This window comes from Myodes glareolus, chromosome 1 (genome assembly GCF_982192425.1).
Source record: "Myodes glareolus chromosome 1, mMyoGla1.1, whole genome shotgun sequence".
In the NCBI taxonomy this organism is placed as follows: Eukaryota; Metazoa; Chordata; class Mammalia; order Rodentia; family Cricetidae; genus Myodes; species Myodes glareolus.
In genome coordinates this window covers 133,181,507-133,209,484 of record NC_142026.1, presented here as the reverse complement: position 1 = coordinate 133,209,484, position 27,978 = coordinate 133,181,507, and the positions used below count along the sequence as shown (strand labels likewise).

At 44.2% G+C, this 27,978-nt stretch overlaps 1 protein-coding gene across 2 annotated transcripts; it reads left to right on the top strand.

The window, feature by feature from the left end:
* The first annotated feature begins 87 nt into the window (after positions 1 to 87).
* Tmem242 (transmembrane protein 242) lies at positions 88 to 26,875 on the top strand. Of its 2 annotated transcripts, XM_048420301.3 has the most exons (4): positions 88 to 334; positions 801 to 901; positions 5,704 to 5,841; positions 25,346 to 26,875. In XM_048420301.3, exons 1-4 carry the CDS (start codon positions 250 to 252, stop codon positions 25,442 to 25,444), a joined length of 423 nt encoding a protein of 140 aa, XP_048276258.2. In that variant the 5' UTR covers positions 88 to 249; the 3' UTR covers positions 25,445 to 26,875. The 2 variants fall into 2 exon arrangements, with proteins under 2 accessions (XP_048276258.2, XP_085543921.2); XM_085687795.2 differs by lacking the exons at positions 88 to 334; positions 801 to 901; positions 5,704 to 5,841 and adding an exon at positions 19,434 to 21,179.
* The last annotated feature ends 1,103 nt before the right edge of the window (positions 26,876 to 27,978 follow it).

Genomic DNA, 27,978 nt, shown 5'->3' with positions numbered 1-27,978 from the left:
AGTCATCACTTAGCAGAAGGCGAGTGATGCTCCCCGGGAGGCCTCCTTGCAGGACGCCGCCCTCTGTTCTGGGCTGGGGACACAGAGAGCAGTCCTCACGTTTCTCTCACGAGTGTTAGGAGACACCGCGGTGATACGGACACATCTTCAGAGTGCACAGGGAACGCTGCTACGGAACCTTTCTTCTCTGTCCCCTGCGCTTCCACTCGGTCCTCTTAGGAAACGGACACGGTAGAGGAGACTTTAAACATGGAGACCGCGGGTTCAGGGCCTGGCGAGCCTTCTCCACTAGAGGCTGGAGGGTCCCCGGACGATCGGCTCTTCCTGATAAAAGGTATGATTGCCCTGCGCTGGAATGGGATGTTCTCGAAGTCATTCCTCTCTGAGAGCCCTTGTCTTGAGCTTTACCCCGAACTCAGCCTGTGGGGCCCATACGTCACCGGGTGAAGTCTCCTTGGGCAGGGGCGGGCACATCTAGTTTCCGGTCCATGCTGTATTTACCACCCTCTCTGTAGATTTTCTTGGTATCCTGCTCTTTTCTGATTGCCACCATCTCTTCTTCTGTGGAGCAACTTCGCGCTGCTGTCGTAGAGGACAGGGTAAAGGGAAAACACTCAATCTAAGCTCTGGAGAGCAGTGCTTAAGAGTTGCCGCGGGAACCAGAGGTCGTGAGGTCACAGGTTTTCTCAAGAGCCTCCTTAGCCTTGATGTTTCGCATTTTGAGTTCAATCTGAGACTTCCTTTAGGCAAATCTTTTTACTTATACTTTATTTCTAATACCTTCTCCTAATTATTGGCAGGTGGAATATTCCTTGGTTCTGCAGCAGCAGCGGGAATGCTGGCCGGATTTGTTACAACATTATCATTAGCTAAAAAGAAAAGTCCTGAGTGGTTCAATAAGGTTTGTGACTCCAAAATCTATTTACAGCAGTGCTGTTGCTTCTAACAAAGGACGGCTATTTTTGCATAGAAAAAAAATAGTGACCTTTCGCATTGTTTTTTAAAAACACACCCACAAAAACCTCATGGATTTAAAAGTATACTAGTCTTGTCTGTCCTGACGTTTTTCATGTGCTTTCTTAAAATTGACAGAACAAAACTTTGGAAACGCATACTTTGCCTTTCCAACTCACAGCATGACTTGGTAACTTACTGATAACAAGAGCCCCTGCTTAGAAGGAAAAACAGCGTCACTTAGTCTGTTGATTGTAGCTGCAAGAAGTAAGTCTATTTCATACATGTTGAGATGTTAGCATTCTTTAAAATGAGTGAAATTTTTTTCTTTTTTCTTTTCTTTTTTTAACGCAAGGTTCAAGTTTTGCTCACCCTCAGTCCCTATAAAGTTCCTGGCACACAGATGCTCAGAATGCATTGGATGGATAGCTATACCCCACTTGAGACAGAAGATCCTCATTCTCTGAGCCAGAGTGTACATTTGCTGTGTGAGGTCGTGCACTTTTTCCCTGATCGGTGGGAAATACTCTGATATTTATTTGTAGTTTCTTGTTATGTTTTCTCTTTTCCCTTCCCATCCATATGGCTGATTTCTTTATTGCTTCACCACTTCAGCAAATGTGTGCTTGGGATCCTTTATGTTTCAGGCACTCTACTATTAAGGTGGAAAGGGTACAAAAATCAACAGCATGTCTATCTGGAACTTAAGTGTCTGCTATGAGAGTTAAAATTAGATATTCATCCAAATAACTATGCAGTTGGTTTAATGTGTGCTATGGAAGGCTATTTTGTGAAAAACCACAAACCAATTCCCTTCCCACTTGTCTGTAATAATCATACTTAAGCTTTACAGATACTGTAATGACAAGAGACTATATGTAAAATGCTTTCAGTTTCCTCTCAATACTCCAAAGGCATACAGAGCTGCTAAGATCATTTCTGTAGCTCTTGTGGGTCATTTTCTCCCTCTGTCATGCAATAGTTTTAGAGAAGAAATTTATTTTGCGTCAGATATCATTAAGACCCAACCAATATTGGTGTTTAACAGTTGTGTTGATTTCCAAACCACAGTTATAATTAGATTAACCCTTGGGTCAGGGATCTATTTAAGAATCTGATAAGAGCTAGGGATTGTCATATTGACGCTTGGTGCTCTGTGATTGGCTCATCACACATGCTTTTTGTGGTCTCACACAGTTTTACATGGAGTCCTGATGGTCCTTGAGACAACTGCTTTCCTATTCGTGTTTAGAGCTGTGGGTGGTAAAGTACTCAAGTGGACACTCAGTCCTTGGCATAATCATGGCAGCAGTGGCTGAGGATGATAAGACCATCCTTGCACTCATTGAGTCCTTCACTGTAATTCACCAGTACTTTTAAACAAAGTTCAAAGGAACCAGCAGTAGGTAAATGTTATTGTTGAAGCAGTAAAGTTGCTAACTTTATTCGCTAATGAGACTTAGATGTGCCCGACTTTTAAGTTTCCTGTGAGGAGGTGGGAAGTGTGCATGAAGCACCCCTGCTTCACAGTGACATGAGATGTTTTTCTCTAGAAAAACAATTTCCTCATGCGCTAAACCAGCACGTCTTCCCTGAGGAGTATCTTCTTCGTGAAGGAACAACTGACAGGCTGTCAGTTACCCAAAAGTGGGGTATTTTGCAGACGTTTCCTTAAACACACAAGTAAGCCTGGCTCTTCAGGAGAGCAGTTGTCAGTCTTTGTTGCCACTGATAGTAAGCACTGTCAGTGAAAACACTTAGACTCGTAACTACCATCATGAGCTTGACAGCTTCTCAGAGTCAACAGCTTTGCTGATGAGATGTTGTGATCCCAATGATGCTTTTAAAATGCTGTTTAGCACATGAGATCAACAGCTGGAAGATCTGTGTCATTTAGTGAGCTAGTACCTTCTGGACAGTCACTCTGCGTGGGATGATGTCCATTCACAGTGCAAAGCTGACTAGTGATTTGAATGTTACAAACGAAAAAAATGTTCATTAATAGGACTCTGTGTGACAACCTTCAGAAGGCTTTTTTGTTCAGTACTGGTATATTACAAAGAATAAAAGCTAATCAAATACTTCTTTTTCTGACCACATATCTGTGTGAAGCCAGAGTTTTATTCATATATTCCAACTATCAATGAAAAATATAAGAAAACATTTTGTAAAAGATTAATTATAGATTTGAAAGCCACTTTTTAGGCTGGACATTTAGAAGATTGACAAAAGCATAAAACGTGAATCTCTGCTTTTTGGGGGGTTGGAAAGATAGTTATTTAATATAAAAATGGATTTGTAGCAATATATAATAGATTTGGCATTTTTAAATGAATGAAGTATAAATTTCTGTTTTAATTTCTAATGTGTTAAATATTAATAAGGCCTACATAATTGAACATCTTTGTGGCTCATGTATAAAAGAACTTTAGAAACACTGCATAGAGTGATTAAATGTTGTGTAAACATTGAAATTAGCAAATCCCCACTTACCAGACAGTTGCTTGACAGCATAGTTACTGGGTACGTACTGAGCACCCATTCAAGAAGTATCCTTAGGCCATGTAGTGCAGTCACTACCTGGAGGTCTCCTATCATGTTCACGGTACTAATTCTAACATCTGAATGCTTACTGTGTGTTAGCAGCTCTTCCAAGGACCTCACTCATTTGACACACACAGCCACTAAGGCATTGAATGCTGTTCCCACTAAACAGCAAGACACTGAGGCATGCTGGATTAAGCAATCAGACTAACATAGTACTCTCCCTCTTTGTCTCCCTGAGGAATAAATGGTACTGTTCTTAGCAATACTCTTATTTAAATAAGCTGTGCTCTACTCTGGAAACATATTCAAATTGCAAGACAAAAGGACCTCCAAATGACCAACCTGTCATTTGGGAGCTGCCTGCGCTTTTTATATTTCAGGGGCATAATCATTCCCTTAGTGCTTTATGTTCTAATTGCCGAGTCTGACACTAGGAAGCTGAAAGTTGATAAAGAATAGTATTGAGTATATTTTTCTTCGTAATTTCTTGAATAAAGAGAAAGGGGAAAATGCAAAGTACAAACTAAAGTAAAAAATATTATTCCCTTGAGTTTCTTTTATCTGTTAATGCACACATACCACAAAGAGATACAAAGAGGAGGTATGGGGGACAGATAGACAGAAAGACAGACGTGTTTGTGTATGTAAGTGCTGGGGATGGAACCCAGGGCTGACATGCTAGTTAGGCATGCTACCAATAAGCTATATCCATCCCTCCAAGATTATTTTTTAAACCTGTACTTTTTACACTGGTTTTATCACAAAACTGTGAGACTAAATGTAGTGCTGTCCATGAAAAATACATACCTGTTGTTGTGTGCCCATATCTCAAGATTATAGAGCTGTCTGCTGTGAGTTATCATTTTAACTTCCAAATATGGAAGCCTTAATTTTAACTTAAAAATACGGCAGTGAAGGGAAATGTAGCTTTTAAAACATGTATGTACATATGTATGCACTCATGCCAGTACACAATGCACAGACATGCACATATGCCTGCACACAAGAATGCTGACTATGTGTATTGCTATGTCTAATGTTCTTATGAAACATCATTTTTGGTAAGTTAAATCTTGCAGAAAGTCAGCCAACTTTATGTAGAACATTTTGAACAGAGAGTGTGAACAGCATTTGGTATTTTCTCTCAAAAGAAAAAACATGTGCACGATCTTCAACATCAAGCTTCTACTACAATTCATTTTTGGAAGTATGGAGACAATTATTAATGTTTTCACCTCACAAACTAGGTGACTGATCACAAACATGGCATACCAGTTCTTAAAAATCTGAGGCAAAATTTGAGATTCTGTTGTGAATATTGCTATGTAATCTTGAGTTATTTTTATATGGTTATCTTTGTATTTGATTTAGTAAAATAAATGTGGGTTTATGTAGACCATGAAGGGTGTGTGTGTAGAATTCCTGTTTTTTCTAGGAGGGAATTGGCTATTTGATCTGTTTAAGTATGCAAAGCATAGGAACTGATCCTAACAGAATAATATTGGTTGATGTCCTTGCTTCTGGGTAGGGATTGAGGCCAGTTCAAAGTCATGGTGCGGTGGAGCCTGCAAAAACTGCCACAATGTGGAAAAAGAGCAAAATACTGGAGTATATTGTGTTTATAATAGAACATGGCTACAGAAGGATTTCAGCGACCCAGTTAGGTCTGAGGTATCTACCAAAAGTGTCAGTAAACGAGCAAGGAGAATCCACCAGTCTGGTCTTGATGTTAGACTGCGGTCAAGTAGGCTAGCAGAGTGGCATCCATGCTGGGACTAGCCCCTGCCATCACACAGCATGTGCATAGAAAAGGCCACACTGGGAGTGTGCTAAGCAGTGTACAGACTACTCTAAAAACAGGAAGAGCTTTAGTCAAGTGAAATAATCTTTCCAGGTGGAAGACAGTGTTGTAAATCCTTCATTCCTTATCAAATTAGCATTTACTCTAATGCTGTTTTCATGAAAATGCCAGTGAACCTAATAGAATGTTCCAGGTTTTTCTGGAAGGATAAATGACCACACATTCCAATATCCATCTGTCAGAGAACTCACATGCTTAGAGAGGTAGCAAAGCTGCCATTTGACCTTAGGCTGGGCTGGCCTCCCAGGTCAGGTTGTTACACAGGGAGAACCGTGATCTGCTGCAAACGCTTCCAGTGCATTTACTGAGTGTTTTACCTGAGCCCTTTGTTTTCATTCCAGGGCACTGTGGCCACGGCTGCCTTACCAGAGAGTGGGTCGTCCCTTGCTCTGCGAGCTCTGGGCTGGGGATCTCTTTATGCCTGGTGTGGGGTCGGCGTGATCAGCTTTGCAGTCTGGAAAGCTTTAGGGGTTCACAGTGTAAGTAACCAGCCTGGTGATTGGCACCTGGCTATTGATTTTGTGTTGTCTAAACTTTCTGGTTTTCAGATTTGCATATAATATGGTCTCTGTCTTCTGTAGTAATGACATAGAATATGACTAAATTCTTATCAATATGTAGGCAAACTTCCTGTTGTTAGTAACTGAAGATTTTCAAATATTAGTGCTGATTCAGAGCAAATGCTCATTCTGTATGAATTGGTGTTACATATTTAATAAAGTCACTGACTTGAAACTGCTTTCTATATTGTCTGACATCCATATACATAAACAGTTTTAAAGCATTTTAATTAATTACTTAAATTATTAGCATGTACAAAAGTTCTAAGGATGTGTGTGTGTGTGCGTGTTTATAAAATGGATACCCTGAACTAAAAATTATATACTAGGAATGACTGATTTCTTCCCTTTTTCTTAAATAATAATGAGAAGCTCTGTGGACCAGGCTGTACTGACAGATGGGAGGGGGTGGTTGTTTGCAGAGGTGGTGTTAGTGGCATGGATAGAAAGAGCTTTCTCATAGTCAAAGTCGGCAGGGGGTTGCTGTGGGTGGTGGGATGTGGGATTTCTCCTAGCATTAGATTGAGCATCTGGAAAATGGAAGGGGACGTTGTGGCTGGAACAGGTTTTGGTAGAATCATGGGTTCAGTGTGGGACTTGTGAGCTTGAGCTGTCTGTTAGATAGGCATGTTGTCTTAGCCACTGTTCTACTCCTGTGAAGAGACACCATGACCAAGGCAACTCTTATAAAGGAAAGCATTAGTTGGGGTCTTACTTACAGCTTCAGAGACTTAGTCCATTATCGCCATGGTGGGGAGCATGGCGGCATGCAGGCAGGTGCTGGAGCAGTCGCTGAGAGCCACATCCTGATCCATGGGCAGAGAAAGGTGTTGGGGGGAGCTGGCATGGGCTTTTGAAACCTCAAAGCCCACCCCCAGTGACACACTTCCTCAAACAAGGCCACACTTTCTAATCCTTCTCATGTCGAACAGTTGTACTCCCTGGTGACTAAGGACTCAGATGTATTGAAGCCACCACACACGTAGAGCGTCAACAGGTGAATCTGGAAGTCAAGAAGGAGTCAAGATAGAGATATGAATCTGAGACTCACCATATATGGATAGAAATAAAAGCCCTGCTTCCAGCTGAACTCGGCTAGTGAGGGTAGAGAGGAGAGAGACCTGCGGAGGGAGAGCCTGGGGATAGGGTTTCTAGGCTAGAGAATGAGCAGAAAGTGCTGGAGTGGACGCAGAGTGGGAAATAGTGAGAGTCGCTGGGTTATGTGCTGATGAAGATACATCGAGGAACACTGAATGGTCACTGAGCTCAGCCTGTGGGCTTCATCAGGGACACAGGTAGAAAGCCTCAGTGGGATGGATTCCGAAGAGAACAGAAGGAAGACATCAGGAGCACTAAGTCTAGACAAGCCTTGAGTTCCCTGTGAAGTGAATGATGAGGAAGAGTGGAGAGCAGGGAAGTCTGGTGCTTTTGTTTTATAGTGGGAGGATTGGTGGCTGTATCTGGTGGTGGAGATGACTGAATTGAGGGAATTGCCACAGCAGCCTTCTTCACACGGAGCATTTTTCACATTTATTAACTAAAGATGAGCATTGCACTCCCTGCTCGCAGTACACTGGAGGCATGGCAGCCACACTCGCCTCCCGCCTTTCCTGCAGTCACCGTTCCTGTTCACCTGTTCCCACAGCAGACTGGGGCCCCTTAGAAAAGCCAGAAACTTGAACTGCAGGGTTGTCGATGATTGGTGGTGTTTGTTCCATTTTCTCCCACTTCAGACACTGGGCCATGGAGACGTAGCCATCTAGAAGATGCTGATATTGGGGAGTGGTAAGATTGAGTCACTTGCCTACGATCACATAGGTCTCTTCCAGGAAACTGGAGCTTGGGACTTAGCTCTGACTACTTAGGACCTAGTTTTCCAATTTTACCTCTACTAGCTAAGAGGGGAAATAAAATAGGGGAAGGGAAAGGGAGTGATGGATTTGACTGATCCGATCCACATGGTTCTTGGTAGCTCATCAAACTTTCCTAGATCGCGTTGGTCTCTTACAAGACCAGCCTTTCTCCTGTAGAAGAGACTCTTAAGGTACTGTCTGAAGCAGCAAATGCTGAGGCTCCAGGGGCAAGTGAAGGAAAGATTTACAGCTGTGTGTAACAAGAGGGTGGCTGAAAACCCATGCAGGAGAATGTTGACAGGAATATATAAACAAATCATAGACTGTGGGTAAATAATTTTCTAAGAATTAGAAGTATTAGTATAGTGTCAATATTACTTTAAAAACTGCACAGGATGCCTATACTCTCACCTCACCTATCTATGTAAGATTTTGTTTTTATTACTTTGTACCAAAAATAAAGCACAATTGCCTAGGAGCCCAGGAGACTTCCCTGACCTGCATGGGGTCTGTGTGAAGACACTTCTGCTCCTGTGGAAGTGACAGCCATTGATGCTTTGCATTGGCCATGTGGTGCTGACAGCTGGCGTCCCTGGTGTGTAGTGTTGTAGGCATCAGCAGGTGAGAGCTGAGGCGGGGGATTCGAGTACTCTGCATCATCACAGGCAAGGCCCACTGCTGAAGACAACATCTACACAACTCATTGAACATAGAGAAGTTGAACTGGTGCCTACATAGAGCCTTCCCCCCACCTGCGTGCTAGTATCTTTGTACAGGAAAGTGTTCTGCACTCTGCCGAAGGAGAAATGTAAACAGCAAACTAGCCATAAATTTGGTCTATACTGCCGATCTGCCTGCAAGATACACTAGGACAATGGAGACACAAAACTTGTGGGAATAACCAACCAGTATCTGATTTGACATAAGACATACCCCTTAAGTTGAAACCCATACCTGACACTGCTTGGGTGACCAAGAACCTGAGACTAAATAGCCCAGGGACTTAGAATAAAGCTAAATGCTGTAGTTCTAAAAACAAACAAAAACACAGCAATAAAAAGGCATTCTGCTGTACTCATAGATCAGTGCCTTCCTCACCAGTCATCAGAGAAGCTTCCTCCTGCAGCAGATGGGAGCAAATATGGAGATATACAGTCAGATATTATGCAGAGTGAGAGACCATGGAACACACAGCCCTAAATGGGATGTCTCTATCAAGTCCCTACCCTCAGGACTCAGGGAACCCTGCAGAAGAGGAGGCAGAAAAAGTGTAAGAGCCAGAAGAATGGAAGACACCAAGAAAACAAGGTCTGCTAAATCAACATGATTAACACAGACTGAGGCTGCATGCATTGGGCCTGAACGGGGCCCTAGAGCTGCAAGGAGAAGCTGACACATACCCCAATCCCTAACCCAGAAGCAATCTTTAATTGATAACTACTTGCAAATGAAAATTTAGGGTCTCCCTGGGAAACAAACTCCTCTTAAGGGCAAGCTGCATGCCCAGCAGTGGATGCCAACAGAAAACAAACGCCATGGCATCTTTGGAGGATTCTTGTCTCACAGTGTCAGGACTTTTCCTTTTAAAAAAGTACTATTTTTTGCTTTTATTTATGTATATTTTTATCTCTTTTTTACCCTATTAGTACTTTGCACATATATTATGGCTTCGGTTTAGTGTTTCTCTGGGACTCCTGAGCGTGCAAATGAGTACAGCTGATTCTTGTGCCTTCTCTCGGGCCCTTTTCCTTCTGTTTTGTCCAACTTTAACGTGATAGTTTTTATTTCATTATTTTATTTTATTACTATCCCTTAGCCAGATTGTTTTCTAATGAGAGATGGAAAGGGAATGGTCCACATGGGGGAGGAGGGAAGAAGGAACTGGGAGGAGCAGAGGGAGAGAATTATGATCAGGATAGATTATGTAAGGGAAAAGTCTATTTTCAATAAAAGGGAAAGCACAAGGGTCATCAAAAGAAATGAATCTAAATTTTCATAGACCAACAAAAGTAGGTTATTACACTCCTGAGGATTTGACTTTATGGGCTAGATTGTGCTATTTTAGTTTCTAGAGCATGAACAACTTTGTTTCATGACACCAATAAGAGGATTATTACCTAAGTAAAATATCTGAGGGAGAAAATGTGTTTTCTAGTTAGCATTAGATCATGCGCAAGCACGTAGACTCTTTGACACTGCATCTTAGTGTCCTAATGGAGAATGCAAATACCTTCCCTCCCACTTCAGAGTCATGGGCTCATCCGTCCATTGCTCTTCAGAGACACCTCTCAGGAGACTCAGACTAGACCCTCTTTCTGTACAGCAGCATGTTTTAAAGGACCAGCGTGTTCTTAATCTGTCCGATTATTCCTCCAGAACTCATCTGTGGGGCTACCTCAAGCTGGCTGCACAACCCTGTGCCAGGCCCCTAGAAAACTGGGAGGCTGCCTTTGTGCCTGTTGAGTGAAGGCAGTAGGCTGGCCTGCGATTGCTGGTGAACTTGGATCCTGTGTCCAGCCCCATTTGGGGAAGTGCCATTTTTCTACAATTTGAAGTGACAATCTCAGCAGATGATGAGCAGACTAGCCCACGCCTCTGCACCTAGTATGTAGGTGAGGTGGCCATTCCTTGATAAAAGCAGGTAATTCAAAATCAACTGCATTGTCACTAAATTGCCAGTGAATTACCTTAAATTGAGCGGTTTCTGCTGTAGACCCAGTTCCTCTTGCCTGCCATCTAGTGGCTGATTGTGAGCAGCTGCCCAAAGCGCCTGCCTTCCTGTTTTAATTCACAGCTACCTCTACTGGTCTGAGAGGCAGCATGTTTAAATTGCTCAAATCAAACCTTCAGTGTCTTAAAATATGTTTGCTTTACTTTATTTGCACATAGTTATTTTGAAATTCCATCGTACAGAGAACTCATATAACACCTCAAATGTAAAAATAAGTTATATCTCATATAGTGATGTAGAATTTAATCAGAGATTCCCCAAAACAACAGCTCTGAAAGCTTTTGCATTAGCTGACCAAAGCACTGGCTTGCTCAGGGTTAAAAGAGAGGCCCTTAGAAACCATTCCAAGTTCAGCTCCAGCCACCCCAGTGCCCTGATCGCTACTGAGCCAGCAAGTACAGCTTGATTGCACTGTGTGAGTTCATTGATCATTTTGCATTACAGTATTTTAGCATTTGAGTATTATTGAGGCGATATTTCATCTCAGTGGTTTTACTGTGGGGAGGAAGAAACAAAACTTCCCTGTAGGTTCCTCTCACCTGGCTAAACCAGCTGTGCACATGATTCCTTGAGACTGACCGTCCAGCCCAGGCAAGTACACTGGGGACAGTGTGATTAGATGTGGCCAGGGCAGGTGGCTTAGCAAATAGTTGAGAGTGGTACACTATTAAGCAGTGGTTCCTGTTTGTGGTAGGAAGCACATTTAGTTATTGGTATGTTACTTATGCCGTGCCTTGTTGTTGTCAATGGTCTCCTTTTATTATTTACTGTGTATTAATTGATGGTCAGAGGATTTTAGAGAGGCTTACCTTATTCATAACTAGACCACGTTGTTCTTTATTTTCTCGGAAGGTGAAGTGTTAGCTGCCCCACCATTTCTTGGCTATTGCATTTATAACTGCAGTATACTGCAGTATAGAAGGGAGTCTGCCTGTGACCCTGTGCTGCGCCGTTGTCATCTCAGAGGCCCAGCAGTCACCACAGCTGGCGTTACTGAATGTGAAACTATGTGGAATCTTTTATATCATATCTTGCATCATGCTGAAAGGCAGTGCAGATGCTCCTCCCAGGCCAGAAGTCTTAGGCTCGATGTTTCTGCGCATCTAAGAAACTGGCTTCTCTCATGGCTTGTAAGGAATGTGTTCATGATGCCTGGTGGGTAAGAATTTATAATTTACAGCTGTTGCCTTTATAGGAGCTAAAACATCAATTGTAATAAAAAACCAGGAACGAAAATGTTCTCTGTTGTAGCAAATTAAATTATCTAGAGATTTTATTTTAAATTAATGAATAAATGGAGATTTAACTGCATTACTTTTTTTTTTTGCTATTGGGCAAGGAGGGCTTTGTCTTACATATTGAGTCAGTCTGTTACTGTAACAAAGTACCTGGGGGCCTTCATTTCCTTTGGGAAAGACTTATTCAGCCCATGAATTCGGAAGTCCCAGCCTATGACTGAGTGGCCCCATGTTTTCTGCTCCTGTGGAGTGATGGAGAGCCATAGCAGGCATACCCCATGGAATGAACTACTCACACCACCAGTCAAGAAACAGAGGAAGGCTGGACAGTCCACGTCCCAAATGCCCCTTCCCAGCATACATCTGATGTGGGATTCCCCTCTGTGTGCTGTGAATATGTTTTATTACCATTGGTTAACAGAAAAGCTGCTTTGGCCTATGGTAGGACAGAATGTAGCCAGGCAGGAAAACGAAGGTGAATACAGGGAGAAAGAAGGCAGAGTCCGGCAGGCGCCCAAGAAGCAGAATGTAAGGTAACAAACCATGAGCTTTGTGGCAAGATACAGAATAATAGAAATGGATCGATTTAGGATGTAGGAGCTAGCTAGGAATGTGCCTGTGCTGTTGGCCAAATGGTGTTGTAATTAATACAGCTTTTGTGTGATTATTCAGGTCTGGGTGACTGGGAGGAAATGAAAGCACGGTCTCCGTTTATGTCCCTCCTGGCCTCCTCCACAAGGCCCCCCTCCCAAAGTGTCCACCATCTACCAGCACCGCTCTGGGACCCTGTGGAACATGTGGAATCCAAATTATGGGTGAATATATATGTGTGTTAAATATGTAAAACCTATGTTTTTTAAAATATCTTTTAATAATTCATGTCTTTAACTGCTTATTGTTCCATATGAAAAGCACAACAGAATCCTGCCACCACCCCGCACCGAGTTATAATCACTGGTAGAGTGGGGCTTCCTGTCGGACCTGTCTTCTCCGTCTGAGGACACGTCCATAGCTTGGGGCTTCCTGTCGGACCTGTCTTCTCCGTCTGAGGACACGTCCATAGCTTGGGGCTTCCTGTCGGACCTGTCTTCTCCGTCTGAGGACACGTCCATAGCTTGGGGCTCCCTGTCAGACCTGTCCTCTCTGCCTGAGGACGCATCCATAGTGTCAGATGAACGCGCTCCTACTCCAATGTGCTACTCTGGGGTTATTTTTCACTGAACAGTCATGGGGCCATCTTCACACAGTAGAGTACATAAATCTTCTTCACTTTTAATGACTTCATGGTACTCCATTAGATACTAACATCTGCTTAATCAGCCCTGCCTGGGGACTGATGTCGCCCTCATAAGTGTTATAGTGATCCTGTTACACATACATCTTAGCGCACTTTTCTCGATGAAGAAAATTGCTGTAAAGACCAAAAATGTTAAAAAAATGTTAATGTTGAAGCAAGGGCCTTTTTTTTTTTTTTAAGTGTTTTTGATGTGCGCTGTTAAGGGACTGTATAGAAAGGTTGAGAAGTTGAGAAGCTAAGGGCACATATGTTTCCTAGCCCTAGCCCCCTGGCCTTTGGTGGCTTGTCTTTCTCTGCAACATTTGCCAGTCTCTGGCATTGAAGGTTTACCTGGAGATAGCTGTGTCTGGAAGCTTGTACAGTTCCCTGGATCCTGCCTGCTTCTTTTTGTTGCTGTTTGCTTCTCTCCCAAGAGCCCAACCTCCTTCTCTTCAAACCCAAAAAGCTCTATGTGTGGATGAAGCACCTTCCAGCTGTTTTCTGTCCTGAGAGACCCTGGAAAGTTGGGATGCACTCTGGCATGTTTATTTGCCCAACCTGGCAAGCTGACGCACACCTACAATTGCGGTACCTGAGAGTTTGAGGTTAGCTTGGGCTGCTTAAGTTCCAGCCAGCATGGGCATAGAGCAAGACTGCTTCAATAAATAAATAAATAAATAAATTATTTTCTCCAGTTCTTTTTTGTAACTGCTAATATATATATTTTAATTGATTTCTCTTATTTTTGAGACATAATTTTTATGTTCGCACTTTAGGCTTACTTCTAAACCTTATGCCACTGTGAGGGCCTTTACTAAAAACAGTGGAATTCTTTCTTTGTCCTCTTTGCTAACTTTAATTTCATCAATATTCACTAGTGTCTCTTATTAGAACATGCATGTGTCTCCCCAATGTTTCATATTAGAACATGCATGTGTCTCCCCAGTGACTAAAACATACACGTGTCTGTCTCCCCAGTGTCTCTTGTTGGAACATGCATATGTCTGTCTCCCCAATGACTAAGACATGCATGTGTCTGTCTCCCCAGTGACTAGGACATGCATGTGTCTGTCTCCCCAATGACTAGGACATGCATGTGTCTCCCCAGTGTTGCTCACTACTCCGTTTACTTGTCTCAGACGAAACAGCTGGCCTGTAGTTATGTAAAACTGTGGGAAGGCTCCCAAGTTTTAACTTTGAAGGTGTCTAAGAAGGGAAATAGGCTTCTTGGTGCTGGATATTTTTTTACTGGTTCAGCTAAAGGTTAAAAGCAAGCCTGAATTTCCTGGCAAATTGTTAATGGCAGCCATTTTGAAGTGGCCTAATCAGCTGCTCTGCCCAGGAAGAAGAGCAGGTTTCTTCTCCTGACTCCCACTCTGCTCCCTTCCGCCTCTGACAGGATCTGCGGGAGCTGCAGTTCAGTCATCGCGACCTGTCAGCCTTGCAGACTGAGAAATCATTTCCTGGAGTCATTTAAAAATGAATTGGAAGTAGCACTGTGCACCAGTTAATCAGTTCAAGTCTGAGGTGACAGGAACGTCTCTGTCACCCTATTTCCTGTTCCACTGCAGCAGCTCGGATGGCCTAGCTGGAGCTGGGGAGAGGCATTTGATGTAATGCGGAAGAGCATGGTGACAGAGGTCTGAATCACATGGTCTCACTCAGCTTAAAGTGGGAGATAATGACTTGGAGTATTTTTTTTTAAGTATAGGGAAGGGGGAAATCTGCTCTTTGAGTACATTTCCAAAATACTTCTTTAAAAAAAGTACCATTTTCTTTTTATAAGTAAATTGGACCTGAGAGCATTCTATGAAGCGGGAATGTGCGCCAGTTACTGGGAGAGATAAGCGGCATGGAAGAGACATGGTGTTCGGAGCCTGACACGAACCAGGCTGCGGCACCTCAGTGCTCCCGCATGGATCCCACAGGAGGGAGGGGGTTAGGGTTCTGCGTTTCCTCCGTTTTCATCACTGAGCTCACTGGGTTCACATGAGCACTTCTTTCTAAACACAGCACTGGGTACGGAGTTGACACTGTCGCCTCTCTTACACTTCACGTGAAAGCCACCTCTTATTGATCAGTCTCTACAGATAGAGTTCTGAAACATTACATATGTTGATAGATTTGTCTGTCATTATTAGCTTCTCAGTTATATAGAAAATGAAGCATTCTCTCAAACTGAATTTTCCTAACTAAAAGATTTCCAGAATACTTAAAAAATGTGTGTGCGCGCGCATGTGTGTGTGTGCGTGCCCAAAGGTCAGTGTTAGACAGCTTCAATCTCTCTCCATCTCATTCAGCCTAAGATTTACTAATTTGGCTAGACTGACCAGGACTTGAGGTTCATCCTGCTGCACCAGCTTTTACATGGCTGCTGGGACCACACTTAGGTCCTCATGTTTATGCAGGACACGCTCTACTGACTGGGCCATTTCCTCAGCTCTTCCTTATTCATTTATTTGCATGCTAATCTTTATGATATTGCACATGACTATAATCCCAGAACATGACTCTTCTAGTTTTAAGGGCAGCCTGAGCTATGTAAGGAGATCCTCTTTCAAAAATAAATTAACTTAATGTGCTGATGTTATTTCATTCTGTGAATTATGCTGATCATGACAACCTTTCCTTGATGGCTGATGTCCCAACCTCACCTTCATTTCCCCCAGATTTTTCCCCACATGGAAGCCAGAGATATTTTTAAAATGTAAGTCGGATGGATGATGCTTCATTTAAAACCTTCTATGGCTTCCTGTTAAAAGGTTTACTTGAAGGAGCCCACTCACTTCGAGACCACGTCCAGTCCCACCACGATTGCCCACCCCTACCTGCTGCTCTGCAGTGCGGCCAGCTTCTTCAGGGCTACCAGCTTCTTCAGGGCTGTAGCATGGGGCTTCTTAACTCTTTCCCCTCTCCACCCTTTTCCCTAAGAAATGTTTTCATGACCCTGGGTACATAGGGATATAAAATAGTTACACAAATCAAACACAGTCATAAATCCCTTTCTTTTTACTGGTTAATCTGAGTTCTTTCACATTGAATCAGCAGTTATGAATATGATGTTGGGGCTGGAGAGATGGCTCAGAGGTTAAGAGCACTGACTGCTCTTCCAGAGGTCCTGAGTTCAATTCCCAGTAACCACGTGGTAGCTCACAACCATCTGTAATGAGATCTTGTGCCCTCTTCTGGCCTGCAGCATACAAGCAAACAGAATATTGTATACGTAATTAATAAATTAATCTTTTAAAAAATGAATATGATGATGCAAAAATGTGATTTGGAGAATTTATCAGAAGAGTGGCCAGTTCATTTTTTAGTGTTTAATTCTTAAATAGTCATCCTGAGTGATTTTTTTGGTGGTCCTCTTCTATACCTGTGTTCCACATGGAAGGCTAAGATTTGTAAATACCCTCACATGAGGATCACCTTAATCTGTGAGCAGCTCAATTCAGTTTCTAATTTAATTTTTTAAAAACTAGTTTTCATGTTACCCTCCTTGCTGTGTTCTACGGGGAGCACCCTCCTTGATTTTGTTCTACTGGGAGCACCCTCCTTAATTTTGTTCTACCAGGAGCACCCTCCTTGATTTTGTTCTACCGGGAGCACCCTCCTTGCTGTGTTCTACAGCAAGCACCCTTCTTGCTGTGTTCTACCAGGAACACCCTCCTTGTGTTCTCCGGGGAGCAGCCTCCTTGAGTTCTCCGAGGAGCACCCTCCTTGCTGTGTTCTACAGCAAGCACCCTCCTTGCCGGAACTACACCGCAGCAGCCTCCAGGTCAGCTGCAGCGCTGGCTTTGCCCTCTCAGCTTCTCTTTTTCCCTCACTGAGGAGTTCTCTGCTGGTTATGGTCATGAGCTCTCAACTTTAAATAGTTTTAAAGGAGTGAAGTGCTCTCTGCTCCCACGCTTTGTTCTGTTGTGCTTCCGGCCCTGTGGGTGTTGCTGTTGCTCCAGTTTAAGGTGGCAGGTTTGGGAAAGGCCTAGCTGAGAAAAGTAGCTGAGACATCCCTAACTAACTCATAGCTTCCTCTGGAAACTCTTCATGTTAGTCTTCCAGACAGGCCCTAGGGGTCCTCACCTACCCACCTTGTTAGCTTCTGCCCTGAGAATTCTAGCTCCCTGAGGACCTGGCCTGCTCTGTCCCTCACCGCCTCACTGGGTCCTCGTCCCTGCACTCAGACATGTCCTAGAGGACAGGACTGTGCTGACAAATAAGAGCAGCCTCTCTGGCACAGCCGCAAGCTTCTACATTTAACCGTTTGTAACAAAATCCATCATGGCTTCCGGGCACAGTTGTGACACAGCATTTTAAAAACTCACTCTGCTTAGAGGGTTGACAGATCTGCAATAGGATGGCATTGACTAGACTCCTGAGAAAGGAGGGAAGGCAAGGGCTGGCAGGGAGAGTCCAGGTGGAGGGGATATACAGGGTGGAGAGGGGGCAGTTGTCATCAGTCTAGATAGCAGTTCCCAACCCATGGGTCATGACTCCTTTGGGGGGGGGGTCACATATCAGATATTTGCGTTAGGATTTATAGCCGTAGCAAAACTACAGTTATAAAGTAGTGATGAAATAATTTTATGGTTGAGGGTCACCACAACATGAGGACCTGTATTAAAGGGTCACAGGATTAGGAAGGCTGAGAGCCTGCTATGGGATAACCCTTCTGTATGCTGTGAATTTGTTTTATTACCATCGGTTAATAAACTGCTTTGGCCTATAGCAATGCAGGATAGAGCCAGGTGGGAAATCCAAGCAGAGATACAGGGAGAAGGGCAGAGTGAGGGAGATGCCAAGAAGCCACCAGAGCAACAAGATGTACTAGATCACAGGTAAAACCATGAGCTACATGGCAATGCGTAGATTAATAGACATGGGTTAATTTGAAAGTAGGAGCTAGTTAGTAATAAGCCTGAGCAATAGACCAAGCAGTTTGTAATTAATATAAGTTTCTGTGTGATTATTTGGAACCGCGTGACCAGGAAATGAAAGCTCCATCTCCATTACTAAACCGCTGCTCTAGATACACGCTGGTGGTCCTGCTCTTCATCTTTCCCTCTCCTGAGTGATGTAGCCAAAAGCATTGAAGTGGCATCCTGCCTCAACTGTAATATTACATTACTTTTTTGGTTTTGTTTTGGTTTTGTTTTTTAAGACAAAGTTTCTCTGGGTAGCCCTGGCTGTCCTGGAACTAGCTTTGTAGACCAAGCTGGCCTCAAACTCAAAAGATTCACCCGCCTCTGCCTCCTAAGTGCTGGGATTAAAGGTGTGTGCTGCCACCACCCAGCTTCATTTTAATAGATATTTTGAACTGGGTCTTCAATTGAAGGAATAATGAATCACCTAAGATAGAAAGCCAATAGGAGCTATCTGGCTATGTTTGGCTTTGCATATCTTTGAGTAGCCCTCCATCTTCTCTGGACGTCATGACCGTCTTGCCTGTCTTCATGCTTGCTGTCTTGAGACTTACTGTAAGTAAAGAACTGCTTTGTTTGGGGTATTCTTTATTTTGGAATGTTGTCATTTTCCCTTCAAAATTGATTTAGTTGTGACTGAGGGGAAAGACTGAAGAGCCTGCTGTCATCAAGATTGCATTTCTGAAGAGGCTCAATCTCTGGAAGGAAAATGACTGTCAATAGAAGCTGTCCAGCTAAGAGTCACCATGTCCTTGAATCTCAGACTCAAGAGCTCTCACCCTGGAAAACAACTTGCCTGACTGGTCACGGGAATCATTAGAGAAAGAAGGTGGACCAGTTGTCAGGCTGAACACTCCCAGTGAGGAGTGGGATGAACGAAATTGCAGCTATCAGTGATAGTTTGTGGATTCCTCTAAAATAGTGGCCACCATTTTAATTAGTTTTTAATGTGACAGTTTGCTGCCATAAATCTGATTGCCAGCGTGTAGAGAATTCATCTGTCTGTCTTTTGCGTCACAGTGGCTCTGCTTCTTTCTGGCTTGGAAACAGTCTACAAGAGGACGTGCCCCGAGCGCTTCTCATGTTTGCTGGGCGTTTGCAGCTCGTTAGGTCTGTCATAAACTGTAAGGTTTGCATCTCCTCAGAGGTTTGAGATTAGTTCACAAGATTCAGAAAAACACAGAGGAGATGAGATATACTGGTGCCAGCTTTGCAAAGTAATTGTATTTCACTACTTTAGTCAGTAATCTAATCTATACATTGGCTAAACGTGAACCTGCTGTTCCAAGGTCATTCCAAAGACACCTTCATTTCAGTAGAGGACTGTAAGGCCATCTTTCTCCTTAAGAAACTGCAGGGCTTAGGAAAAACTTTTTGTTTTGGTTTTTGTTGTGTCATTTCTAATCTGTTCATTTATGTGAGTGTGTGTGCGCCTGAGTTTTATACTCGCCAATTGTACTAGGTGCCCTCGGACCTAGAGCACGTGAGGTGTCTGCAGTTGGAACTAAAGGCCGTTCTGAGCCCTCCAGTGTGGGTGTGGAGACCCCAGCTTGGGTTCCCTGCAGGAGTATTATGCTTTTACCCACTGAGTTCCTTTTGTTTTTTAATCTGTACTCGATCGCGGGCTCTCCTTTGGCAGGAGAAAGAGGAGGCACTCTAAACTCTGCAGTCAGCTTCTACTAAGGCTCCTGCCTCTCACTCCTGCCTTGTCCAGGCGCACCACAGTTAGGATACGGGCAAAAATCCCTCCTAAGCAGAAGGACCTCCAGCTGAAAACACTAAACGAGGAACCTGTTCCTCCCGCCATGCTGCCTCTTGGTAGATCCTTGTTGTGGCTCAAGGATTTATCTTCGTCATATACACACTGAGAACAGGAAACCATTAATTCCAGGGGTCAGGGTTGGGTTCTATCTATCAACATTAGAGAGTAGGAGTTTGTAAAACTAACTCCATTATTCCTTGCTGCGGGTGAAAGCCCTTTATTAAGGCTTGTTGCAGGCCTGCTGTTGCCGGAGTTGGAAGACCCAAATTGTGCTTAGCCCACGCGCAGCACCGTTGAGTGGGGGCTGCGCAGCCGCAGTAGGAGGGTCTGGGCCTGTACTATGGGGCAACGACCGACCGTTCTGGCATCAACCGTCTTCCTCGCCTGGTTCACTTCATCCACCTGAATGAGCAGCCATGGCCTGGACTGTGAGCATCCTGCGAACCAGCAAAAGAGTGAGTGCAGCTTTAGTAGATCTCAGGGACCTGAGCATAGCTCTGCGGCCCCGTCGGGTGCTGCGTGTGCCCCTCAGCCGGGCCTGGTGGAGCGTCACTCCCACGTCCCCCATGTCGACCCTGAAGGGTAAACTTATCCAGCAAATCAGCTCCGAAGAGCCCATTCTCCACAACAAGGTCTCCATTATAGGAACTGGATCAGTTGGCATGGCCTGTGCCATCAGCATTATAGCGAAAGGCTTGACTGATGAACTTGCCCTTGTTGACAGTAATGAAGAAAAAATGAAGGGTGAGACGATGGATCTCCAGCATGGCAGTGTCTTCATGAAAATGCCAAATATTGTTTGCAGCAAAGATTTCCACGTCACTGCCAACTCTGAGTTAGTGGTTATCACAGCAGGTGCACGCCAAGAGAAAGGCGAAACGCGCCTGAATTTAGTCCAGCGGAACGTAGCCATCTTTAAGGTGATGATCGCCAGTATTATCAAACACAGCCCCCGCTGCAAATTGATTATCGTTTCCAATCCAGTGGATATCTTAACGTACGTAGCCTGGAAACTGAGCGGGTTTCCCAAAAACCGTATTATTGGAAGTGGCTGCAACTTAGATACTGCTCGCTTCCGTTACATGCTTGGCGAGAGGCTTGGGATTCACTCTGAAAGCTGCCACGGGTGGGTCCTTGGGGAGCATGGAGACTCAAGTGTCCCCGTGTGGAGTGGAGTGAACATCGCTGGCGTTCCTCTGAAAGAGCTGAATTCCGCCATAGGAACTAGCAAAGACCCCGAGCAGTGGGGAAATGTCCACAAAGAAGTAATTGCCAGTGCCTATAACATTATCAGAATGAAAGGCTATACCTCCTGGGCCATTGGCCTGTCTGTAGCTGATATTGCAGAAAGTATTCTGAAGAATCTCAGGAAAACACATCCAGTTTCCACCAAAATTAAAGGTCTATATGGAATAAAAGAAGAGGTGTTTCTCAGTGTGCCTTGTATCCTGGGAGAAAATGGCATCTCCGATATTATAAAGGTAAAGCTGAGCCCCACAGAGGAAGCCCAGATGGTAAAGAGTGCAGAAACACTTTGGAAAATTCAGAAAGATATCAAGTTTTAAGCCAGCCCTGTAAAGCTGCCGAAGACAACAGATGCAGTATATGCGGATGTGGCGTGAACTGGGGATTCTGAAGGATGGCGGTCTTGGTTTGGTCTCCTGTTGTGTGGCATCCAGCTGCAGGGTGGCTTTGCCTTTTCAGTTTCTGAGTGACTGCATTAAAGGTATTTTTGGTGTTTCAAGTACTGGTTCTTGCCTGTTGGTGTGGTGTTCAAGAAACTGATAACTTTCGTAAGAACACATACTGGTCCATTCTGGTTGGTACATTTATATCCACTCCTATGCCATTTTAGAAAGTAACTCCTATGGGCTGGAGAGATGGCTCAGTGGTTAAGAGCACTGGCTGCTCTTCCAGAGGACCTGGGTTCAATTCCCAGCACCCACATGGCAGCTCACAACCATCTGTAATGGGGGTCTGCTCCCTTCTTTTGGCCTAAAGGTGTACATGCAGATAGAACACTCATATTTTATTTTATAAAATAAATAAATCTTAGAAACAAATTAACGCCTGCATTTAAAAATAAAATTACGTAAAAATTTTTGTGGTACATTTTGAGACTACCTTTGTTGTCTTGGAATGGCCTCCCTGAGCCATTAAGATATTATGAAGGGGACAGGAAGGGTGGCACCTGCTGCTCTTTCAAGGACCCAGGTTCAGTTCCCAGCACCTACATGGTACTATGCATACATTTAGACAACATACTTTTACATATATTTGTTTAGAGGCTTCATGAAATGGGGACTGCAGCTGCTTGAAGAGCAGGGGAGGGGAGAGGTAAGGAGGGGTTAGACGGAGGAGAGGAGATGGGAAGAAAGGGAGAGAACTGATCTGGCATGCTTGTGAAGCAGACTGAACATGAACGCCATGGTGGTCAGATTGTAGGCAGGACTGATTAGCAGAGCTTATACAGGAAACAGTCAATGAAGAAGGCAAAATATACCCACAAAAAATCAAAAACTATTTCAAACTCAGCTTTTAGTGGCAACATCTGCTTGCCTGTTAGAATTGATTCTGTAAGGATTTTTGCGATTAGAGATAACCTGAATATTTTAAGCAAATTTTCAATATATAATGCATTAGACAAAATGGTTTTCAGTTTATTCTTCCACAGTCCGGACGTCCCATGGTAGTGTGGGGCAGCACCCGCATGACACATTCGTCTGCGGTCTTCAGAAGGGGATCGCACTTGCCCCGCTCATTGTTGAGGGGTGAATGATAACTATACCAGCCACACCACTGGCTGTTCTTGCTTCTGGCATACTGACTGGTTCTATAGCCCTGAGGAAGCTACTGGAGTGGAGACGAGGGCATTATCAGAGGCATAATCTTGGTTCCATCCTAACATCTGAAATATCAGACCTCTGAATGTATTTCCAATAATAGCTTCAGAGGACAGCAGTATTTCAGGACAGGGTTCTAGGGCCCGTCACTCCAGGGAAGGCCTTTTATGCTTTAATCTGTACACAGAACACTCCCAGAAGTTAGCAGGAAATAGCCTGTGGCGGCCCACAGACCGTGCTTATAAGGGTGGCCCTGCAACCCATAGCATAAAAACATTCTCCCTGACCAACAAGAGCAGAGCAGAGGAGATCCCAGAGTTTTGCTTTGGAGTAATGTGACCAGCATGCTCATACTCATCAAATTCTGGGGGCTGAGGGGAAGTTCCATGGCAGTAGCTGTGAATTTTCCTTGGTATATTTAGGTTCAGATTAAATTTAGTAATACCCAGTCTTTAAATCTTTTTTGAAGAGCATCTTTAAACAGAGGAATAATTTATTGACCTTTGTATGACCTTCACTGATACATATTTGATAGATACTGTCCATATAAATAATACCATCTTGGAACCCCATGGAGCCCCATTGTTTGAAGCAACTTGAGAGCCTGTTTATCACATAAATGTGGACTCTGGGTTTCCACCCCCACAGCTGGAAGGCACAGGACTCAGCAGGGTCCTCTATCCTGTGTCTTCAGTGTCCACCTCTGAGGTGTCCCACATCTCAGTCGGAAGTTTTCTAGGAACATATGCCCTCAGGAATAAATAATACAGTCTTTGAGGTTTGGGAGACAGGGGATGGGGTCAGGGGTGGGGGATAGAGCAGTGTTCCCACTCACACACTCACACACACACACACACACACACACACTTCCCAGCCTCACCTGTGCTTCCTGGCTTTATTGTTCCTAGCAGCTGACCACATTACCACTGATGAGGGACTGTGGAAAGCAACTGTTTTTGGGCTTCAACGCTAGCCAGTCGAACACAAATTGTAAAAGACATCAGCCAGAAAGGCAAGGAGCAGCATACTAAAAACCGTGGCCAGAGGAGCATTGGATTTTCAAACCCAAACATCACAGTGAAGTTCCTTCATAGGCTGTGATTGGCATTTTGACAAGCCGCTCTATGTGTGAATCTTGGGTATTCAGCATCTGGGTTACCCCTGCCACCCCTTGCGTATGGTGGTCACAGCAGCTGTGACCACAGAAGAGACCCCTCCCCTGTCCTAGTCCCTCTCCACGGATGTCACGGATGTAGCGCTGTTGCTGGTGCTCGCGGAGGGTCTCTCCTGAAGGCTCATCATAATACAGTCCAGAGAAAATGGTAAGGAGAGGCAATGCCCATGTGTGTATTCAAGATTAGCGTCTGGCCAGCAGGTGTCTGTGAGTAGTGGTCGTCACATTTGCCTAACACAAGATGGGGACTGGGAAATGTGCTTTGGGGCTCAGTGGCAGAGTGTTTGCCTAAGTATGCAAAGACTGGTGTGTGAATCTAGAGGACCCAGACGGTTGGCCTCCTACAGATTTCATAAAATGGTGAGAATAGTCACACCAAATGGCCCAGAACTATAAAGCCACGCTTCTGGTAAACACGCCATGATGTCCACACCCATGTGAGCTTTGTTTTCAGAATCCAGCATACATGTTTGAATAATGCTACAGTGGCTGTGGCCTCAGATTGGGTGCTCACTTTGAGGTGGGGGAGGGGCTGTGCGTTGTGTGCACCACCCCAGCTTGTCCTCACAACGCTTCAGGCAAGTGTACCCTGTCTCCTTTCTGCTTGTGTGGATACTGGTGAGGGAGCGACAGTGGCCGGGATTTGAACAGTGGTCTCTCCAACACCAGCATCCATGTTACCATGTGTATGGTACGGAGGCTGTGTGCTAGCCTAGAATTTACAAAGACTGAAAACGATGTAAACCCTGGATTTAGCAAGAGTGTACAAATTTAGCCTCCGTTTGAAATAAATACATATCGTCAACAGCAAAAAAAAAAAAAGAAAGAAAGAAAGAAAGAAAGAAAGAAAGAAAGAAAGAAAGAAAGAAAGAAAGAAAAATTACCTGTATCTCCAATAGCCTCTCTCGGAAATGATTGGTTGCTGCAAAGCCCTGGAAGCTTTGTGAACCAGCACAGCACCTGCATCCAAAGGAAGATGTGACTGGGGTGTGGCTGGTGGGGTCGGCCAGGACCATGTATGGCTCCTGAGATAGCTCTGTGGGGCAGGGTCTGATACACGGAGTGTGCACCCAGGGAGACTGCTCTCCCTCACGTCAGTGATGCCCTGCACAGAGGTCTGCACACCCCTCCTTGACTCTGGCTTTAATCCCCTTTCACTGGTGAAATCTCAGTGTGGGTTTTTTCATACTGGCACATGAGAATATAATAATATATTTATCATTAGTTTTTTTTTTCTATCTCCAGCTCTAAACTTCTGATGTTGAATGGCCTGAGTATAGTTATGTATTTAGGTGGACAGTAACTGTATTGCCTGCTGCATCTCTATAAATGGAAGCCACCATGCGTCCCGTTGTAGATGCACATTGTAGATTGCAGATGTGCATCCTGGGAGTCTGTTGAGTTAGACGTGTTGCTTTCTAGACCAGGAGTAAAGCTGTCTGTTGTTTAGTTAGCAGGTTCACTCTTGGAAGAACGGTGTTCTCTTCGGTGCTGAATACAGCGCTCAGCTTCACTGCTGCTGTCTGCTCACAGTTGTGAGAGCAGGGTGTTTCCCGCTCAGCAAGATGCTGCCTCTAAGCGCTTCGCCTATCCCTCCCTCCTTCTGACATTTGATACTTTTTTCTTCTAGATGAAGGACTTTCGAAGCAAGATGCAATCCATATTTCCAACGATTCCCAAGAACTCTGAGTCAGCTGTTAAGTGGGAGGAAGTACTGGAGTCTAAGTGAGATGGGTGTGGACGGCTCCGTGAGAATTGCGGCAGGCACAGCAGCTTTGGAAACGCCACATTGGAACAGGACTGGATGACTTCTCTCTAGGAACATGTGCAGATGGCCAGTGAACCCACGGGCCACAGCCATAGCCATCTGCCCATGGTACAGGGAAGGACTGTTTTCCTAAAGCTAAGACCACTCTTTAATTACTGAGACTTCCCCTTGAGGAGGGGTCCCAGAGGAAATATATCTGTTTAGAACAATAAACCATGTTTCAAATTTGCAAAACCAGTAAACTAGAAAATCTTTGTAAGGGCTGGAGAGCGCTCTGTAATTAGAGCACACAATGCTCCTACAGAGGACCGCAGGGCATTTGGGTGACTCAAACCACCTGAGCTACGACTCCAGGGCATCTAATGCCCTCTTCTGAATTCTGTGGGCACCTGACTTACCTGTGAACACACCCACATGCATACACAATTAAAAACTAAAGTTAAATCTCTTTTAGAAACTCAGTAGGTTGTGTGTGTACACCTATGTATATGTGTAACAATAGTAAAGAAGTAGATTAGAAAGTGAGCGAAGGTGGACAATGAAGGGGGTGGAGTGGGGAGAGGAAGGGCGGAAAATGGTGCAAACACAGTTCCCATACGTGAAATTCTCAAAAAATACTAAGAAAAAAAGTCATGACAAACAGACCCCCCTAATAGCAGTACAGACCTCAGTGTATCTAATTAAATGAATTTTAAAAGCCTATCTTATCTCAGATGACTAAGAATTTGGAAAGTGTGTTCCTATTGACCAATCTCCAAGACAGTGAGTCCAGTACTGGAAATGGGTGCAGCTTGTTCTGAACACAGTCCGATTCGACTTGAGTATACACGGCTGAGGGCCTCCTTCAAAGGACTTGTAGATCCTTGCACATGGGACAACACGCCAGCAACAGAGGATGATGACCCAGACAAGAACACTTGTGCAGAAGTAATGACAACATCACGGCTGTAAAATGTACTTTGTTGTGAAACTGGTTCTGAGTCCCTGTACCCTGACTGACGTCTGTAATGTCATCCCAGTGGTGAAAGGAAATAGAGCAGAATTGCTACCATCTGAAACCATGGTAGCCAGAAAGTCACTGGGCACTGGGGCCAATTATTTTTCTTTCTTTCCTTCCTTCCTTCCTTCCTTCCTTCCTTCCTTCCTTCCTTCCTTCCTTCCTTCCTTCCTTCTTTTTAAGATTTATTTATTTATTATGTATACAACATTCTGCCTTTGTGTATGCTTGCAGGCCAGAAGAGGGCACCAGATCTTATAGATGGCTGTGATCCACCATGTGATTGCTAGGAATTGAACTCAGGACCTCTGGAAGAGCAGTCAATGCTCTTAACCTCTGCCATCTCCCCAGCCTTTGATGCCTTCTCTTAATGAAATTAATTCTTATGAATCCAACCTCTTGTGTGCTTGCTCTGTGATCCCTTGTAGAAAGCTGATGGGAAATGGTTGTGCACATAGTTAAGGAGGAAAAACACCAGTGTGTCAATATGTCTAGAGGAAAACCCTCTGGCTGAATGTCAGGTGTGTAGTTCCTTTAGAATTACCTGGGTCCTAATTAGTCAGCAATCGTGTTCCATAAAGTGCATTCAAAATCTGTTACAGTGAAACCTTTTAGTTCTAAAGGCACTCTTTAAATGAAATGTCAAGTGCATAATGTAACATTTTTCTCTAGACCACATTGCCCTGTTAAAATTTGCTGTATTGTTAATTAAACAGGTGTAATCGGTGTCTGAGATTCACATGTAACCTGCTAAAAATCCAAGAAAAGATCGTGAGCTTGATTAGCAAGTGTGGAGTAGGAAAAAAATCCTTACCCATCTTCTAACCGGTCTTCCGGGGAGAAAAGAGTCCTGACCTTTGGATGCAGAGGAGGAAAGACGGCAGAACGGGTGTGTGGAGTGGGCACTGCCCACAACCCTTCGCGCAAAGACCTCCACTGGATAGGAGAAAAAGAGACTAGCTGTATTCACTGAAGGGATAAAAAGAGAAACCATTATTAACTGCGAGTTTCTGCAAGCTCCTCGAGGGTAGAGCCTTGTAAATGTGGCAGTGCCGGTCACGGGGGCTGTAGATGGCAGCCACACCCGAGGACGGAGTACTTGCTTCTGTGGCATGCCGGTGGTAGAGCCCTGTCCTTACACTTCATGTCCCCGTAGGAATAACTTGGGTCGCCTCGTGGCGGGGACAGCTTTCCTAGAAGAAGAAGCCATGGGCCCCAGTTGCCTTTTACAAGCAAAAACTGGAGCAAAGGAGATGAAATCTCAGAACAGGCGAGTGATGTCACTGAAGTGTTTTCCACAGAACTCAGATGCCAGAGGATTTAGTCGTTTGTCTGTTTCTTTCCTACCAGAGGCATATTGTTAAATTGGTTAATGGGAAGGAAAAATGTTTAAGAGATAATGTTATTCTTTATGTGAGGAGCCATCTGTGTACACGTCCTGAATGTCCCCGGATACGGAAGAGAGGAAGTGTTGTGGGATTTCGCGTCTGCCTTCTTT

Coding starts and splice junctions, on each gene's coding strand:
- Tmem242 (XM_085687795.2), top strand. CDS start 20,115: ATGGCCTGGACTGTGAGCATCCTGCGAACCAGCAAAAGAGTGAGTGCA. Junction 21,180..25,345: donor GCATCTCCGATATTATAAAG/GTAAAGCTGAGC, acceptor TTTTTCTTCTAG/ATGAAGGACTTTCGAAGCAA.